Source organism: Marmota flaviventris, chromosome 2 (assembly GCF_047511675.1).
Source record: "Marmota flaviventris isolate mMarFla1 chromosome 2, mMarFla1.hap1, whole genome shotgun sequence".
Classification (NCBI taxonomy): domain Eukaryota; kingdom Metazoa; phylum Chordata; class Mammalia; order Rodentia; family Sciuridae; genus Marmota; species Marmota flaviventris.
This window is the reverse complement of record NC_092499.1, coordinates 194,373,822-194,392,983: the sequence shown is the minus strand read 5'-3', so window position 1 is coordinate 194,392,983 and position 19,162 is coordinate 194,373,822. Positions and strand designations below refer to the sequence as shown.

The 19,162-nt window shown below is 44.5% G+C and overlaps 1 protein-coding gene across 1 annotated transcript in view; it reads left to right on the top strand.

Moving 5' to 3' along the window:
• The first annotated feature begins 388 nt into the window (after positions 1 to 388).
• Tshz2 (teashirt zinc finger homeobox 2) overlaps positions 389 to 19,162 on the top strand; it is a 246,627-nt gene continuing 227,853 nt past the window's right edge. Inside the window, exon 1 of the mRNA XM_027946440.2 lies at positions 389 to 982. Coding sequence (XP_027802241.1) covers positions 943 to 982 — 40 coding nt within the window. The 5' untranslated portion in view covers positions 389 to 942. The remainder of the gene's footprint in view (positions 983 to 19,162) is intronic.

The window sequence follows — 19,162 nt, the reverse complement described above, 5'->3', positions numbered from 1 at the left end:
TCGCCTCGCCCTGTCTTGTGTGTGTGAGAGAGTGCGTGTGTGTTTGTGTGTGTGTGTGTGTGTGTGTGTGTGTGCATATGTGGGGGGTGTGAGTGTGTGTGGGAGAGGAAGCGAGAGTGCGTGCGTGTGTCTGTGTGTGCGTGTGTGTGTGTGTGTGTGTGTGTGTGAGTGAATTCCAGATTTTCTGTCTTTCCCAAACCCGCGCCTGTCCTCTCGCATATCACTCACAGACGGGGATCTGACAGCAGCCACAGACCTACCGTGAGTGATCTCTCCCCCTGCGCGAGTCCGCCATCGAGATCTGGGAGGAGGAGGAGGAGGAGGAAGAGGAGAGGAGGTGGAGGAGGAGGTGGAGGAGGAGGAGGAGGTGGAGGAGGAGGAGGGAAAGAGGAGAAGGAAGAAGAAGAAGAAAAAGAAGAAGAAGAAACCTACTACCTTCCCAGGATTGGGGTTTTTCCCCTTATCTTTACGCGCGCGTGTGCGTGTGGCGCGTGTGCGCCCCCGGTCCCTTCCATCTGAACCCGGTCTTGGATGTTTAATAAAGAAATCAAGTGTCTCACCAGTCACAAAAAAAAAAAAAAAAAAAAAAAAAAAAAGCGCAAAAACAACAACAACAAAAAAAAAATTCCAAAAGCAAAAAACAAAAAGAGAGAGGAGAGAGAGAGGAAAAAAACAAAACAAAACAAACAAACAAGGCAGAGCCAACCTCCACTTCAAACCAGCCGGCACAAGCCACCGTGTCTGCCACCCAGAGAGGGGGGTCTCTGGCCCGTGGTGGAGGAGTTACTGGGGGGATCGTCAGGGGGACAGAGGCCGAGTGACGTCCTAGGAGCCACCGGGCAAGAGGCGGAGGAGACCCAGAGAGGCGAGAGAGACAGCGGGCCCCCGCGCGCGGCTCGGGGCTGGGGCGCCAGAAGTGGGACTGGAGCGAAGTAGAGCGATATGCCAAGGCGGAAACAGCAGGCACCCCGGCGGGCGGCAGGTAAGAGAACAGCTCCGCTCGGGGCTGGCCCGGCGGCCTCGCGCCCAGCTCCTCGCCAGCCCTCCTGGCCCCGGGGCGCCCGGGGCGCCACCCCTGCAGCTTTCGGGGGGACTTTGCTCCGGGTGCCCCGCTAAGGACCCCATCCTCTCTCGCTTTCTCGGATCGCCCCAGTCCTCCCGCTTCCAGGCTCCGGTTGGGTAGGGGGGAGCTATCCCACCAAGCCTTCCCTCCTTAAACTTTTTCCTCCACCCTCTACCCCACCCCTAACTTTTCTCCCAGTCTGTTTCTTGCCTCTGGAGCCAAAGTTGGATTGAGGATTTGGGGGTGCAGAGTAGGGAGACGGCCCCTCCACCCCCGCATCCCTCCGCGTGGTCAGTGCCAGCGGCTTCTGGCCTCCAGGGACAGTGTCTCCTCTCGCTGGGGCTTGGGGCACTGAAGTGTGAGGCATGCCCAAGCCCGGGTTGCAAACTGGCGTTGGGGAAAGTCACTGGAGTTCAGCCTTGATCACCAAGGTGAGAAAGCACCCCAGGAAATGGACGAACCTTTGAATGTGGTTTATAAAAGGATCCACCTTTAGAAATCTAATCAAACCCCTCCATTCTCTTAATAAAAGGGGGTGGGGGTGTCACCATAGAAATTTAAGCAGCTCAGGATTTTCTTCGCTCAGAGTTGCAAACTTTGTGAATTGATTTGTGTGATAGGAACTATCCCATCTGCATCTTTATTTACCAATTGATCCCCCACCCCTGCCACCACCACCACCCAAATAGAGACAGGTTCATGGATCAGTACTGGTAGATCTTCCAAGAGATTTCCTTTTTTTTTTTTTCCCCTTCCTTTTGGGTTGCTTAATTGCTTTTTTAATCGTATGCTGGGGTTTTGTTTCTCGGAAGTGTAATATGAAAGTTCATTTTCTTCTGCCAGACCCACCCACTGAAAAATCAGCTTTCCACTTGATTGCTGGTTTTGATTTGACATTTGATTGATCACCTGTCATCTCACTGGCTTTGATCTATTCATTCTTGATATATATCAATAAATCACTCACCATGGTAACTCAGAGTGCCAGTGACGCAAGCCTTGCCCTCTATATTCAGAGCCAGACATGCACAATTATTATCTTGTTTGGCTTTTCATGTGGGCGTTTTATTTCTTTGTGTCCTTTAGTTGAATCAGGACTTTAGCAAAAAGTTTGTGTTGTTGGTGTTTTTTTTTTTTTCTTTTTTTCTTGTTTTTCTTTCCTCTCTCTCTGTCTTTGCCCTTTGCTTTAGGCAGTAGTTGTTAAGACTGGTCTTCTGTAAACCCACCCACATTTTATTCTGTTCCAGCTTGAGTAAAACACAGGGAGAAGTTCAGTGGAACAGTTTGATAAACTTTGCAAAGTTACCCTTAGAAGAAATTCAAAGTTAGTTACAAATCTGGGGAAAGTGGGTAGTTGTATCTGAACACGCTGAACGGCCAAGCTGGTTCTCCATCGTGTTGCCTGATCCCAGCCTGAATGGGAATCCATGTGCTTTGCAATATCCACAGTTACCTTCCCTTCTGAGCCGCAGAACTGCTTCTGTAACGTTTGTAGGTTGGTGTGAGTTGCCTGCGGAAATATCATTTATAAAGCTTTGCATGTTTTTCAGTTGTCTCCTTACAAGCAAAATCATTAACTATGTGTACCACCATATGTATTTGGAACTTGCCTAGGCAGTGAGGTTTTCTTTCTGCAACTCTAGCTACCTCTTTTGAAAACAATAGCTCCCTTATTTTTAAAAACTTAGACTGCTTTGCAATCTGACAATGTGAGAGTGTGCAGTGGCCTTCGAGACTCGGGAAGAGTGAGCCTGCGCCGTCTAGTTCTGACAACACAAGTTTAAGTGTAGCTAGATGATTTGAGATAACGTCCTCATTGTTGTCCCGAAAGAGAACCCTGGGCTTCGGTCCAGCAAGAAGTGATACTGCCCTGAAAATTACTTTTTTTTTTTCCCTCTTGTTGTTCCGGTAAAGGCCATCAACAACTAGGCAGTAATTTAAATTACCAGAATGACTGGACATGTCTCCTTTCCTAAGCTCATTACAAAAAGTGCATTGCTCAGAATTGCACCACTTTGATTATAATCATCGTCTGATCAATGAGGATCCAGGTGTACATAACCTAACACTGCATCACATTATTTAAATTAGATCCTTTCACTAAGTTGATATCTATTGGTGCTGGCTAGCCTATATATATTGTAGTATGTGTATGTGTGTGGGTATGTACATGCATGCACGTGTGGGTTAGAAACTTGTGACTGTAGTTTCAGTTTTCTGGTCTATTGTAATCCTAGTGATTTTATGTTTGTTTTCATGGCTCTCATTATTTTCACTGAAAGAAGTGGAAATCCTTTCAAGTTGAAAGGGAGTAATTCGTTTTGTACACAGGGAGGCCCCTCTTGTGGTATTTATTTGCTCACATATTAATACAGCAGAGAGTCTTTCATGCAATCTCTTCCCCTCGTCCGGGGTCATCAGCACCCTCCTCGGTTTCAGTGGCAGTGGCCACTCACAAGCAAAGTTAGTCACTTTGGGGTTCTTCAGCCAGGTAACATGCGGGGAAGGGGTAAAGGTGGCCAGGCTAACTTTTATCTCTGCTTAATATTAAACACAATGCACAACTGTAAGTAATTACCCCCATGGACGGATGCTGAAAGCTTGATTTCTAGTTTGATTAATGAATAATGGAAGATACAAAAAGCTTGGAAGTGAATCAGAGCTGAGGCCCTCTTAGAGCTCTTTCTCCCAAGAACTGTTCGAGCCTATTAGATTCCTTTGCATTTATTTGCTTTAAGTGCCACGTTTCGAGGAATCCATTGCGGAACTTTCTAATAAAGCAGGTATCCAAATAGAACAAACAGGACAAGACAGTAAGGGATGGGGAATTTTAGTCTTTATTTGTTATATTCCTCCCCCTGCCGGGGGAGGGGAAGTGAGGTAGGCAATTCTCTTTAAGGAAACAGCTAAGTCAGAACATTTCCCTCTGAAATGTTATTTTTCCTGGCTTTCTAAAGCTATGCCATTATATTATACTATTACTTAGGGCAAGAAAAAAAAAGTTGAGAAATCCATCTGCAGTACCCCAGAGGTTCGTGTGTGCGCGGACGTGCTTGGCTCCCCTTCCTTGGATGTATTTCTCACTCACCACTAAAATGCACCCTCTTTCCCCTGAAAGTATTGCAGGATTCAGTACCTGCATCTTTTCCCCCTATCCATTTTAGATAAGATAAAGAATATGGCAGAAAGGCAAAATAAAACAGAATCATGTTTTGATATGCTTTTTTGTAGGATGCAGAGTGCTTAAAAATGCAAAATTGTACACATCCTTGAACCTTTCCATCCTTGACCATCCATCTCAGCCACTGTCCACATACATATGTGATACATATTTTATTTCACCACCCTGAGCTATTTGTTTTATATCAATGTCAGCCAGTTGCAATAGTACACAAAATCTTTTGTGATCATGTGCATGTGAATACCTCACATGTACATAAGTTACAGGATTCTGCCTCTGCTCACCCCAAACAACAAGATGTTCTACGTTCCCTTCTGGCAGACTTTCTGAAGCTTTCTGATAATTCAGATCTTTGGAGAGTCTTGCAGGAAAGAACAGCTCCCTCAATTTATTTTGTTTATTTAATATGGAGATGAATAATGCAGATTTTGTTTTCATGAATGTCCTTGTGTGGCAGTAAACATTAGACTATTAGCAATCATTACTTAAAAGTTGCAATTTGCACCTTAATAGCACAGGTTATTTACGGGGAAAACGTATTCAGCAGGGACAACACTGAACACTGCAGTAGGGTAGAAATGACCTGAGAGATCTCTCCCTCCACCTTGGGAGAGCGATGACTCTGGATTAATGGGTGAGGTCCCAGAAATCTCAACTAGCTGGGAGAGAGGGGACCGGCAGCTCAGGGTGCAGTTGACCTTTAATTTGCTGGCAGGTGGGGCAGGATTCAAGAGAACAGGAATCTGGGTAGTATCCCCTGACGTTCTCACTTTGCCTACACATCCTTCAGACAGACAAGTTCATATTTTGAACATTTAAATGTCTTATGCTTTAGATCCCTTTGCTTATCCAAACAGTATGATTTTTGAGATAAGTGGGGGAAAAAACAAACACATACACACACACAATAAAACCTCAGCGGCACAAACTATTTTGGTTGCTCTTGTTATTTAAGGTAGATCCCTGGAAAAGGAAGGACAGGTACCTAGAAACCGCTTTGTCACGCAGTGTTTTGGATTGAAATCGATTGCTTAAGTGGTCCTTTCCCCCTGGCCTCCTGATTTCCTTCTCCCACCCCTCACCTCACCCTTAAAGACCCAGATTGAATGGGACATCTCAAAAGCCCATTTGTTTTAGGCATTTATTGATTTCATTTTTAATCTGCCATATCAGGACATAATACATTAACCCTAATCAGCAGATTGCAAGTGACAGGGAGATCTCAGGGACACTAGGTAAGGGAGAGGGCTCTGGAAAACTTCTGGACAGTGTAGTCTCTGAGGCTCGGGGTTGGACATCGGATGCTACATTTGGGCAGGGTAGAACAGTCCTCAGAAATGTCTACTATTCTTTTCCTGCCACTTTGTGCTTCTTTTTCTCTCCCGGTCACCTTGTTCCTTATTGCTACACCTGGGGAAGCTTCAGACCCCACAGAGATCTCTTTGGCATCTTGACCTGTGTCACATTCTCCAACAGAGGTCTTAGGTTGTCGTTTCCTCCCTGCTGACTTCCCACTCACTTGAGGCAATATTTCCCCAGCTGGATAATACCTGGATTGGTCTAATTCTTCTCCCAGTGGCTTGGGAATTGGGCTCTCAAGTATCAGGTTTTAAAGGGGACTGAGCCGGGCATTATTTAAGGCCAATGAAATGATGCACTTCTGCTCATCCCTGCAGCTGAGCTTAGGAAAAGCAGCCAAGAAGAATAGCTAGGCCCTGTTCCTGTTTGTGCTGGGTCTGCAATTAGCTGACACGAGGTAAATGTCCAGAGTCAAGCTTCCTGTCTATCACTCTGTTTATGCTATCCTTTTTCTGTAGCAACGCTGTGGTTTGGGAAAACTCGGGCACCACTGTGAAGGCCAGGCCTCCATCCACCCAGGTCCCCTTTTTAAAAAAAACAAATGTGGAATTGCCTAACAAATTCTAGATTAAGACGAGGCATACACACAGTATCATTTTCGTTCGATGCAAAGTCAGTTGGAAATACATTAAACTAACAGTTAGAGGATGTCTTGCATGGCTTCCCTGAAGCAGTGCTTTTTCATTACATATTTAATTACAATCAAATTGAACGACTTTTAGAAAAAAAATCACAGTGGTATTAAAAGAAGCTTGGCACACAAATAATTTTATTGCTTTGCAAGTTGAGAACACTGCTGTATTTTCATTTCTTCCAGAAAAATTTATTTTTATTTTCTAATGTTATGATAAATGCAGAATGTCTTTGACTACAGTTGGTGATCAGGGCAAGCTCAGATTCTACCTTCATGAATTCAGCTCACCCTAGAAGAGGGTTTTATAACCACTTCTCAGTAATTTGTATTTTGTTTTTTAAAAAAAATGTTTAAGTTTCACAAGTTCCATTTAAAGTTAGAAATTCTCATGTTCCTTTGAGTAAGCTCTGGCAGACTGTTCTTCAGATCTGAAGGGGCCTCATCATTCTATCCACGTAAGAAATCACCTCCCTGAGAGAGCTGGCTTGATTACCTGGATATTGCAGGAAGAAAAACACCACATATTTACAGACTTCTATCAGATGACACCTTTTATTAGATTTATAATTTCTTGGTTTTGTTTTTTTTTTTTTACTTACTTCTGACTTTTTAGTTGCTTGTTTTAAAAACTTTGTTTTCAGGGGGAGGTTATAGATAATGTGTTTCAAAATGGCTCTCAAGGCACACCAAGAGGTTTTTAAGAAATGGTAATAAAAATTAGAGACTTCAGAGCCCCACTGTCCCCTACGGGACTCTGTCTGCAAACTGCTGGAGAGGCCCTTCTGCGGACTCCCTGTCCCCTTTACTGCCTACGTGAGGAGCGAGTGTCTGGAGCATGTGCCTGTGTGTTCAGTTGGTTCATTTTTGTTCTAGAAATGATCACGAGGGCATCGGACTCAGGTCTGTTCTGAGGACATTATGTACATACACAGGCACGCAGAAAAGAATACAAGATGCAAGTGGGAATTGCTGATATATTTGTTTCCAAAGCAAACTCCACGGATGAAATGATTAAATAATTCGGAGGTATTTGAAAGTCATTAAAATGGCCATTTGGAATCTCCAATTGTTGCCTCTCTCAATCTTTTGCCTTATCTCCATAGAAAAAGATGTCCCCTGGGCATCCTCAAATATCCTGGGATGCCAAAGTAATGCCTAAAATTATTTGAAATTTTAGAAATTAAAATTCAAAAGGCATAGCTAGATAATCCTATTATTAATACATCAGTATTATTTAGCTATGCCTAACAACAGGGAAACGTACAATGCAAAAGTTTTAGAGATAATGAGCTTAGAGAAATTACAGAGGAAAAAAAAAATACCTGGATCATTTCTGAAAGCATTTGTCTTGAATTTTGCTCACCTAAATGAGAATTCCCTTGCCACCTGTCTTACTTCAAAAAACAACAACAACAACAACAAAAATTAAATACTCCTGTTCCTAGTCCCCCAACCTGAAATTGGATCTGATAAGCTCTCTCTGGATCCCCAAAGATGATAATGTATAACTCTTAAAAATTAGTTTTAGATAACCAAAATGGACATACGAACTCAAAGGAAACCACTGAGAAGCTGACAGATCTAGCTCAGGGTCCAAGATTGAAAACTTTGTTTCAGCAGGATAAGAAGAAAATAAGATTGCATTTTAACTACACATTTCCTCTTGGCAAATGAGGAGCGCTGAAGCAGGGAAGATTTTTAAGGAGCTTTTTAGCTCTTCTGCATCTCTCTCCAAAGACTAATTTAATTGAAAAGCTATAGTGTCCATTTATGCTAAAGGGAAGGTCTCATGTTTGCACAAAGCTGCTAGACTCTAAGGTGGGTTAAAAAGAGAGGGGGTGGGGGGAGACAGAAAGCATTCTGCAGTTTTTGCTAGCAAAAAATTAAGATCGCTGAGCTTCATTAGTTGAGTGCTTTCAGAACTGAACGAATTCTCTGAACTCACCCCTGAGCTTTCTTCTTAAAGCCACATCTAAGCCATTTCTATGGAAATTATACAGTGTAGATATTAAGGTGGGCAGAACACAGTTATTGTTTTTAATGAAAATAGTTTCGAAGGGCAACATGAGATAAAAAGAGTTGGCAGCAGCCATTCTGCCTGTAATGAATTTGCAAAAAAACTTTCATATTGCTTGACTGGATCATGAAAAATCCGTGAAATCCGGGGATATGGGAATCACAAAAATAAGACAGGGGTCAAGGTTGTCTATAGGGTAAAAACCACTTGTGCAAGTGAGAACAACAGCATGCAAATATTTCTATATAAATTAAGCGTGAGGCTTATTTTAAATCACTTCAATTTATCAGATCCTTGGAATTTTCTGTGTATTTAGGAGCCTTTCTCTTACACCCCAGGGAGATATGAATGTAGCTGCTGGGCTAGATGATGCTGCAGAACTAAATCTATTCCATGCGTTTGGTACCATTTGGTACAGAAGAAATGCCAAAATGAAAAGCTGTAAGTGAGCTTTATATCAGAATTGCCTTCAGCTATTTTCCTTTATTAGAAAGTTGGGTACATTGCTTTGCGTGTCTTCTTGTTTTCCCCCTTGGGACTAGCTTTTAGATTGTGGCTGGAGCGGTGGAATGAGAGGAAGTGACTGGGGTTCTGGTTGCAGCTTTGCACCATCCCGGTAGGTAGCCCCAAGCAAGCTCTGAAGATGGGCCTCACGGGAGAGGAATGAGGTATGCACGTCTTGGAGTCAGGCTCGTCCAAGTTCAGGTCTCTAGGTTACTTCTCCTGGTTGGCCGAGTCAGCTTGGTCCACCCACTCCAATCCCTGCCTCTACTTTCTAATCTATAAAATGGGGCCAGTTATAGTTCTTCTTATGTCCCAGGTTTGTTGAAAGGGTTGTATGAGACTGGGCCTGAGAAAGTACTCAGAACCTGGTAGCTCCCATGTGGATATGAGGGAAAGTGTGTTTTTACTCTAAATAGCCAGACCTTGGAAAATTTATACCAGAAGGGAAATGAGCTACGCACCAATTATCATAGACCCAGGAGTCCAAGGAATGGAAAGAAATCAGGCAGGGGTGCATTTGGATTTTTAAAACTAGAAATACAATGGCCAAGGGATGTTGTAGCCTCCGGTCCTGAGGCAGGCTTATGCTGGGCTTTTTGGACCCCTGAAGCAGCTCAAAAACCTTTCTTCAGAAGCAGGAATTACGGTGCTAGCTATGCCATCTATGACAGCAGCCATGATACCTGCTGTGATGTGAGCACTCATGATATACCAGGCACTGTACCAAATGCTTTGTACATTGACCTTTATTCAATTAAATAGCAATTACTTCTTGAGTTCCTACTATGTGCCAGGTCCTGCTCTATTAGCTGGGGCCCCGGGGGTGGATCGTATGGCTCTGATTCTTGGTGGACCTTGCCTTCCAGTTGAGGGAAGCCAGAGAACATACACGTAATTGTGTAAAGGAAAAGATAATTTTCATATAGAAAAATACTTTATGATGACAATCATTTCATAACAACAAAATTATGAAAGCAGATATTGGGACAGCATAAGTGTGGATGGTCAGGGGAGGCCTCTCAGTGTTGGGGACACCTGAGCTGAGTCTCATTCCTTATATCATCCTATGCATACATGCAGATGCAATCCCTGTTTTAGTGACAGGGATGTAGATAACCCGCAGGATAACTCATTCAATCAAGTTGGGTTTGAAACTCAGCTCTCCCTCTCTTCAAGGCCCAAGTTGCTCTTTTCTTGTGATTGTTTATCTGGAGTGGCCATGGCGATTTGCCAAGGAGGACCCTCTTGCCTTGCGTCTATTGTGATGCCTGCACTTGTGCCAGGATGTGGACCTACAGGTCAACTACTGTCATATATGCAAAAGGTTCATATAGGTAATCATGTATTTGTGCATTCATTCCTTCATTCAGCCAACATTGATTGCACACCTACTATGCACCAGGCATCATCTTCAATGCTGAGGATATAGCAGTAGGAAAAAAAAAAAAAAGAAAGAAAAATTTTCCTGCCCCTGACACAGTTAATATTTTTGTGAGGGAGACCAAAAATGCTAATGCACAAAAAATTACACAATGATTCAATATATTTATTGAATAGTGCTAATTGCATTTCATAAAAGTAAACCAGAATTATTTGGCTTCCTAGAGAAAGAGCTGGGAGGATTTCCCCTTTAAATAGGGTAGTCAAGAGTGGAATTTCTCAAGTGGTGATTCCGTCAGGACTGAAAAAGTGAGAGTCCAGCCAACCATTGAGTTGGTAGAAGCATCCTGGGCAGAAGGAGCAGCAGATACCAAGGTCCTGAGATCAGAATGGACTTGCTTGTCTGAGGAATGCCAAGGCCAGTGGATCTGGCTGGGTGAAGATGGAGGAGAGTCTTGAGCAATGAGACAGGGGCAGAGTGCGGATGGCCTTCTGGATTCCATTCTAGGTTGATGGGATTCCACTGTGGTTCCAGCAGGAGAGCCATCTGGCGGGGCCATTAGTGGAATATTTTTGCCTGTGTTCCAAAGGTACAATGGACCTGGATCTGGGCATCCACCTGTTGTCTGACCAGCCCCCCAGGGACTGAAGCAGATGCTTGGGATGGCTGTGGTGGAATCGTCAGATAAAAACACACTCCTGGCCTTCACAGAGAGACTGCTGCTGCTGGGGTGGGTGACTTTGATGAGGCCAGTAAAGGCAAGCCCAAGTGCCAGTCAAACCTGGGACCCAGCTCAGCCCCTCCCACTCCCCCAGCCAGCTGTGTGCTTGGAGGCGGTTCCGGAACTCGGAACTGGATGCACCTTGGTCTCCTCATCTGTCATGCCAGGGATAAGGGTATTGTTCACCTCACATTCCGTTTGTGACAACTGGACAATGGGATGTGGATAAAGCCTGTGGTATGGCCTGGCATTCAAAAAGGGTCAGCTTTGTAAACAAATATCTTTATTCTTTCAATCTTCCATTGTGTGTGTGGGGGGGGTGGGGGGGCAGGGGGGGTGGTTCTTGCAGCAACTGGTAGAAATCTAGGTACCTGGCTGGGTTAGTCCTTGGTACCTGTGAGGCACCAAATAAGAATATCAAATATCAGGGTCTGTTTCACACATCTTAAATTTTTGACAGACCTCCATACCAGTCATGATCATCGGTGTACTTTGAATATGTATCAGTTTAGAAAACACTAAGGACAAAAGACTGATGTTAGTAATGAACTTGTGTTTTGTTCACCCTGACACCCACCCCAGCCTTCGGTAGGAGAGCAGGGGAGCCTCTTCACGTGGGAAGCATTGCTTATTCACCTCACAGAAGTGCTTGCTGATCACGTGCATTTTAGACATAGACCCAGTTATGCCCAGATGGAGCCTGGTTCGTACCTGTTGGAGGTGAGGGACAATGGAGGGTCATGGCGTCTGACCCCTGAGGGTCAGCCTCTCCCCTCCTGTTCTTCAGCTGTCTCTGGCCCAGCCTGCAGGTTCTCCCAGCTTCCCGGGACCTGGCAGCTCTGCCCCCTGCCCCACCTGGGGGCCTGTGCTGGTTCCCCAGGACCAGGCAGCAGGCTGGGGGTTGTTAAGCTACTGGGGAAGGTTACTGGCTGTTTCTCGTTAACGCCACCTTCTTCGGTTTCTAGTTGTTGCCTTCTGATGGACACAAGAGGAGGGGGAGCTGGCTGGCTGCCCATTGAGGTGCATCTTAGGACAGAGACATAGGGATCCTGGAGAGCACCTGAGAGTGTTGCTGAAGGTCGGCTGTGTCCCGGGTCCCCTGTGAAACCTTTGAGGAGCTTATATTTAGTGTGAGGACAAGTCAGGGGCCATCTAGCAGACAAATCCCACCCTATCATGAAGGAATTTGTAGGAAGAAAATTAAAAGAGGATAAAGGAGACGGCAAGACGGGAATGTGTTGTTTCGGACAAGATGGTCAAAAAGTGTCCCTCGCTGTAGAAGGACACTGGGTCTGGAGTAGAGCCTTGGGGAGAGAGGAGCAAGTGCCTGAGTGATGACAGGGCCAGGCCTGGCTCAAAGTAGGGAGCTGGAGCCTACTGGGAGCCAGAGGGACAACCAGGAACCCTGGGGTGACAGAGCAAATGGGGCCACCATGGAACCACAGTGAGGAAGAGCTGGGGACCCTGCTGAGATAGGAGGCTGAGATAGGAGGCTGAGATAGGAGGCCTCCGAGGCGCAGGAGCAGGCAGGTTTTCCTGGGTTCTTTGTAGCTGCTCGACTATTTACAGGGCATAGAGGATGCAAGCTTGCCAATGCTCAGAGCCTTCTGCCTCAGCCAGTCAAAGCCAGATTGAGGTGGAGACAGGACTGGTCTAAAGGGAGAGACCAGAATCGCAGGTCGGGGGTGAGTGAGAGGAATCTATAACGTCGTCTGCACAATCTGACTATATCGATTTTATTAATATTTTCTCCAATTCTCTCTCACATTTTTCTAGTTGTGCAAGTGATGGTCTTACTGAAAATGGTCAGTCTGCCATTTTATTTTTTTATTTATATATGACAGCGGGATGCATTACAATTCTTATTACACATAGAGAGCACAATTTTTCATATCTCTGGTTGTATACATAGTATATTCACACCAATTCGTGTCTTCATACCTGTACTTTGGATAGTAACGATCATCACATAAAGCCAAAGGAAACAAGGAAAAGTGTGTGGACCTGCATTTATTCTAGAATTGATTGTGCAGGGAAAGAGGCCACCCTCTTTCCTGCAGTCCTACAGACAGTGCAAGCACCAGGTCAGGAGGCAGACACGGAGTCACACGGACAAGGGCTCCATTTCTCTCCCTTGGGCCATTTCCTTGCCCATGACCTTAGGCATCTTTGCTTTCCGGTGTTTCAAGGTTTCTCATTAGCAAAACAGACCTGATATAAGGACTCATCTCATTGGTTTTTTATGAGGATTAATTGAGATAAATCAGATAACACACTTAGCACAGTGCCCTGTACATGGTAAGTGGTCAATAAATTTGAGTCATTATATTAACAAGTTAATAATCCAATCCATGCCTTGATTTCCACATTGGTAAAATAATGCAATGAAAACTTCCTCTTTGAGTTGTTGGGAGAAGCAAAGTATTAATACCATCAAAGCACTTGAAACAGGACCTTGTGCACAATAAGTAGTCAATAAATGTTGAATGATTAAAATCATCACTGTGACGCCAGCCTTGTCAAACTTGAGGGACAAATGCTATATCTCGCTGCTTTTGATTCCACAAGTTCCAGCAGGTAGTTGGTGTTCAATAAATGCTGTTTGTAAGAGTGAAGGTGTATAGCACATCAGGAGTGAAAGTGAGAAAAACCTAAGGAGATAAAGCTGTGTCTCTATGGAAAGGGTTACAGACCGCAAGCTCCAACTGTCTCCTTCGGTGGAAACTTCTAATGGCTACCTCCCCTGCCCAAGTCTGCCAGTTTCCTGTAGTTTCCCACCCTTGACCATCTTTTAATCCAGAGTTGTCCATCGAGGACTGTCATACGATGGATGACAGTTTTAAGATCATTGAGTTACATAGTGAAAGTAAGGTCCCCTTTTCAATACCATTTCAGCCCCTCTGATCAAATCAAGAAGACAGGCTCTGTCTGGCATTAGCCTGGTTTTAAAACCTCTCTCACTGCAGTTTTTCCAAAAAAAAAGTGGACCTGAGACTCCGAAACTTGAGCAAGGTACAGTGTTCAGTTGAGAATGTGAACCAACCGTCTAATCTGATTGCCCGGACATCTTTGTTTTAAGATATAACAGATATCTAAATCAATGAAACTGAGACTTGTTTTAAACAAATATGCAAAGACATTGATGTTGGTGTGGGGATGTGCTGCACACACCATGGGGGAGGGTACAGAGGCCGTGTGGGAACCCAGTGGAACCCGGGGACCAGGGGACCAGGGATGGGCTAGAGCTGCTGAGTCCCACCACGTCAAAACACTCTCCGAAGCCAGAGGTTTTTTATTTAGACTTCAAAATCTTTGAAAACTGGAAGGAATCTCCCCTCCCGGGACATCACAGGGAAACTCTGGAGAATCTTTACATCTCCCAGGAAACCCCGAAAATATGGAGGGCCCAGGATAAATGTCTTGGCGCAGCAGCCGGAATGAGGCAGTGGTTCTCACTCTGTCCTGGGTGCCCTCATCACTCAGAGAATGTGGGCAAATGCAGATTTGCAGATTCTCAAGAGGGTGTCTGGAGATTGTGATTGCATGGGCTGGGGAGCCCGATCCACATGGCTCTGAACTACAGGACACAGGAAGATACCTACGTGCATTCTGCATTCAGTTGGCCTCTCCCTGTGTCCCCGTTCCCCTCTCTCTGCATCCCCGCCCCTCTCCCAACTGCCAGAGCACTCACATTTCACAAATTGGTTAATGAGTCCATTTTAACTTCTAGCTTTTCGTCAACAGAAAAATGTACAAGTGGCTGTCCCTTTTCTCACTCTCAACTGTGGCAGTCGCTTATGTTTTTAGAAATGGTGGGGACCAGTTTCCCTATTGTATTTCCACAGGGAAAGGCATCCATGGATGTATTTTCTCTACCTGATCACAGCATCAAATATGAGAGCCCAGAGAATTCCTACCGTTGAGAAGGAGAAAGGCAAGCAGCCCCGTGGATGCCTAGGAGGGTTCTGCCAGCTTGGGGGTTGCCGGCCACCTGGGCCCCGAGTCAGTGGGACAAGAAGGAGACACCTGGAATCCCTCAGGTGTGGGCTTATCTGTTACACTTCCGACTCTTCAGGCACCTGTATAAAATGAGAGGCAGGAAATCTGGTTCTACCCTTTGGAACTTCTGCTTTCTCGTCTTTTACATATTTTCCACACTTTCTTCGGTGATTCCTCCTCTTCTTCTTTCTTCCTCAATTCCATTTTTTTTCTTTCCTAGTTTCTCCCAGCAACGGAACTTCCAAGTCCTTTCCGTCTACACTTAGATGGTCAGTGAATGTAATAAAAATTGTGACGGGTGACCGTGACGAAGATGATGCTGGTCATAACTGCCATTGTTATGATGGCTGCTACTTCCTGGCCTGTGTCATGGCTGTCCTGAAAGGACTAGCCTGGTCGCTGGCTAACGTTTACTAGGCACTGACCACATAAAAGGTTTCTGCCCACCGTCTCCTGGGAGCTGGATACTATTAGTACTGGCCCACGATCCTAATAGTGTATATGGAATACATGTGCAAACCAAGTTCTGGAAATTCCATGTAGCTTGACTAATACACACAGGCTCTAGACAGAGTATGGAGACCCAGGTCTGCCTGTCCAGGTCCGTGGACACTATGCTCTACTGTGCAGCACTTAATGCTTAACCACAGAGTCACATTCACAAATACTGGTGGCCTAGTTGGGTACTGGGAGGCCAAGGCTTGAGCTGAAAGTCAGTGTGTCAGTCAAGTGTGTGAACAAAGGTGGTGGGGGGGGGATAAATAAATTAAAAAGAGCATCCTGCCTTTTCAAATCCCCAAGCACCATCTTTCAAACTTGAACTATGAAATTAAAAAAAAAAAATTTGAACCTCTTGCATTTCTCACAGTGGCATTTTTGTAAATCGATTCCTGTTTTATTAAACAAATGTAGGAAAAAAACCCACAAGCCCCCCGACACAGCCCATCTGGGGTGGCTCAGTAGGATCTTGCTCACCCCATCCGGCCGCATCTCTGAGGACGTGTCCTGAAGGCAGACACTGCTCAGCTGTTCTCCATAAATCTCTTGTAGGCTCCATGGCTGTTCCTGGCCATCAAAATCCACAGAACACAAGAGATGCTGCTGCCCCGTTATTTATTTTAGCAAATGAAAAGCTCCCCTTGCAGATTTCCCCTTTAGAGTCCCTCTCAGTATTATGGCAGGGCTCTCTCGAGAAGTCTCTTCCTTAGAATTTAATTGTAGGTCACACTTAAATGAGTACTCTGAACAATTGGCAGAAAAACAGATGACCAAGAAATTCCAGGGTTCCTAGCTCAGAGGGAGAATGCTGCTCAGGACAGAAATCACGATGGGATCTTTCTTGCAATGAATCAATGATTATTTTTAGTTATTGTTTGTTGGTCGTACGGTTTGTATTTTTTTTTTTTACATTTTCATATGTTTACATTTTTATTTTTATTTTTAAATTTATTTTGGTACTGGGGATTGAACATAAGGGCACTTAATCACTGAGGCACATTCCTAGTCCTTTTATATTTTTTTAAATTTTGAGACCGGGACTTGCTGAGTTGCTTAGGATCTCCTCTCTAAATTGCTGGAGCTGGCCTTGAACTTGCAATCCAAGCCACTGGGATCACAGGAGTGTACCACCATGCCTGGTGCATTTTTACTTTTTATAGGTGAAATTCTAAAACAAATCTATGTCATAATACAAAGTTGGCAAACCATCTAGCCACCTGATTGGAGGTTTTCTCATGAGAAATCAAATGAAATTATCATCCAATTTTATTGTCTTTAACATTAATCTTTATTTGTATAGGGTAGGAATAGCCAATCAGGTGAAATAGAAAAGAGAAAGAGCTATCAAGAATATGATGAGCTCATTTTATGCATTTCACTTTATTTCAGATATCATGGAATTAAACTTAATGAAGTTAAGTCCTCTTTGAGCCTTAAACTTGAAATCTCTGTGTCCCTGTAAAGTAGACATAAGGAAAGTGTTCATTTCCAAGCACTATTATGAGGATTTAAAAATTGATATTTACTTAAATACTTGGAGCGATGCTTAATGGGTACCAGGAAGTCAACAAATACAGTTATTCCCCACTTTCTTCCCCAGAGACAGGTGCTAGTAAGAGTCTGGTGTGCATATTTTCCATTATTTATAATTTTACACACATGTGTATGTGCTTAGGAACAGCGCATTTTTACTTTTTATAGGTAAAATTCTGTGTATGTTTGAGAATATTTGTGTTAATAGCTTCACACTGTATTTTGCAAATTTAAAAAAAAAATCTGTTTGGAGCTGTATTCATTAACATTGGTAGGCAGAGGAAAGAGGATAAATTAAAAAATAAAAAAAGTATATAACTTATTCCTGTTTATATGCTTTATAATATTCCATCACAAAATGTGTATTTTTTATTAATTTATCAGTTCTTCTGTAAATAGACACTTAGCATGTTTTAAATTTTTCACCAGTACACACACTCTTGTATTGAATAGTCTCAGAAATTTTATAATTGTCACATAAATAATTTATGTAGGGAAGAAGAGTTGTGAGAATTTTACTGTATTTAGTGAGGAAATCAGTTGAGAAAATAAACATCACTGAAACAGCGAATATTTCCCACTTTGAGCTTCCTGGAGCATTTACTGAGCTCCGTAGATCTCTCTAACCCAAAGTGTAGCTGGCTATCTGGCACCTGGTAGGTACTTGCTAAATACCTTCTTGAAGTAAGTGATTGAGCACAAACACAGTGATCACTAATCCCACAACCAGCGTGACTCAGCCGTCCACATTTTTTGAATCTCAAGTACATCAAGAAGATGTCAGTAGTCACCTTGGGGTGGGGCAGGGAACAGGGACCAAGAGGAAGAACAGCAAGAAGAGTGCGGACGAAGCGTGTCTGTCCTCAGGGTCTGCAGTGGACTCCCTGGAGACCGGGGTGACCTCTGCTTCTGGACTCTGAGTCCCGGATTGGTGACTGTGCATGGATGGGTGGGGTGTGCAAGGAAGGGCGCTGGGATTTTGTAAGTGTTTCAAGGTGAGTCATTACCATTAGTCAGTCCTGCCTCTTACCATCTTAAGTGGCTGAACTTGGGTTTGATGCAGATTGGCCACCTGGGCACTGGGGCACACTGCTAGGTCCCTGGGCGAGAAACCACACAGGCCCAAGGGAGAGAAAGGCCATGTGATTCCATGTGTTTTTAACAGGGAAGACCAGCGTCGTTCTCAGAGCTGGGGTGTGTGCCTGTGTGGGTGTCTGTTACCGTCACATGAGAGTTGGTGAGACGGTGTGCATGTGTGTGTGTGTGTGTGTGCGTGCACGTGTGCACACACACACCCTGTGGGTCTGTCGTTCATGGTAGGAGCTGCGAATGTGTTGCCGTGCGTGCTTCCTGTTCTGCAGGGATAGGTGTGTCGCGGCAGGTAGTGTGTGTGTCTCTGGGGGCCTATTATCACCTGAGCCTTTATTTTAGAGGAGTTGTATGTTTGCAAGGGACCCAGTAGGTGCCTGTTCTTGCCACGGATGAGCTGCTAACAAAACAGAGCTCTGCAGGACTTTCCCCAGGAACGGGAAGCCAATGTTGCAATGACTTCTCTAGGGTGTCCCTAGGGGCCACACCCAACCCTCCTAGTGATGGCTCAGGGTGGGAGGAAAACACAGGCTACCCGCTGCTCAGGGCTAGCAGCACTAGATGGGAAATGTATGGGGCAGATGGCTGGGCGAGCAGGCTCCACACCCTACTGTAATTTCATTTCCGTGTCCGTCCTCCTCCCCAGACTGCGTGTTGCATCATATCATATCAGGGGATGATCTTACAATGTCATCTGTGGTACCTGGAACACAAGGTGTGTTTTGGTTGAATATGTGAATGACAGAATGAGTGAATGAACGAGCACATGGCCGCAGCCTCTGGAATATTCCACAACCCAGCTTGCTCATGCCCACAGGGTGAACAGAGCAGACTCTGCACCCTGTTGTGGAGTGGGTAAACGAGAACCTGTATGCTGCACACGTGAACATGTGCTTATCTCAGAAGCAGGCTAGCAATCGCCAGAAAGCAAGCTCCCTGGTGGGGTTTTTATCCTTCCTCTGTGGCTCCCACAGGAGCACCTCATCTGTTGTCCCTTTGGTTTAATTATTGTTCTTTAAGATCATCGTGGCAGCCCCTCTGTTGACTGTCAAACTGCAGCCATAAATGCAGGAATAAAAAAATAAATAAAAAAAGAGAAAGGGAAGAATTCTTTGTAATCCAGGTATAAGAATTTCCCCAAAGATATTTTTTTCTTGAAGAGAGGTGAAAGGAAGGTGGAAAA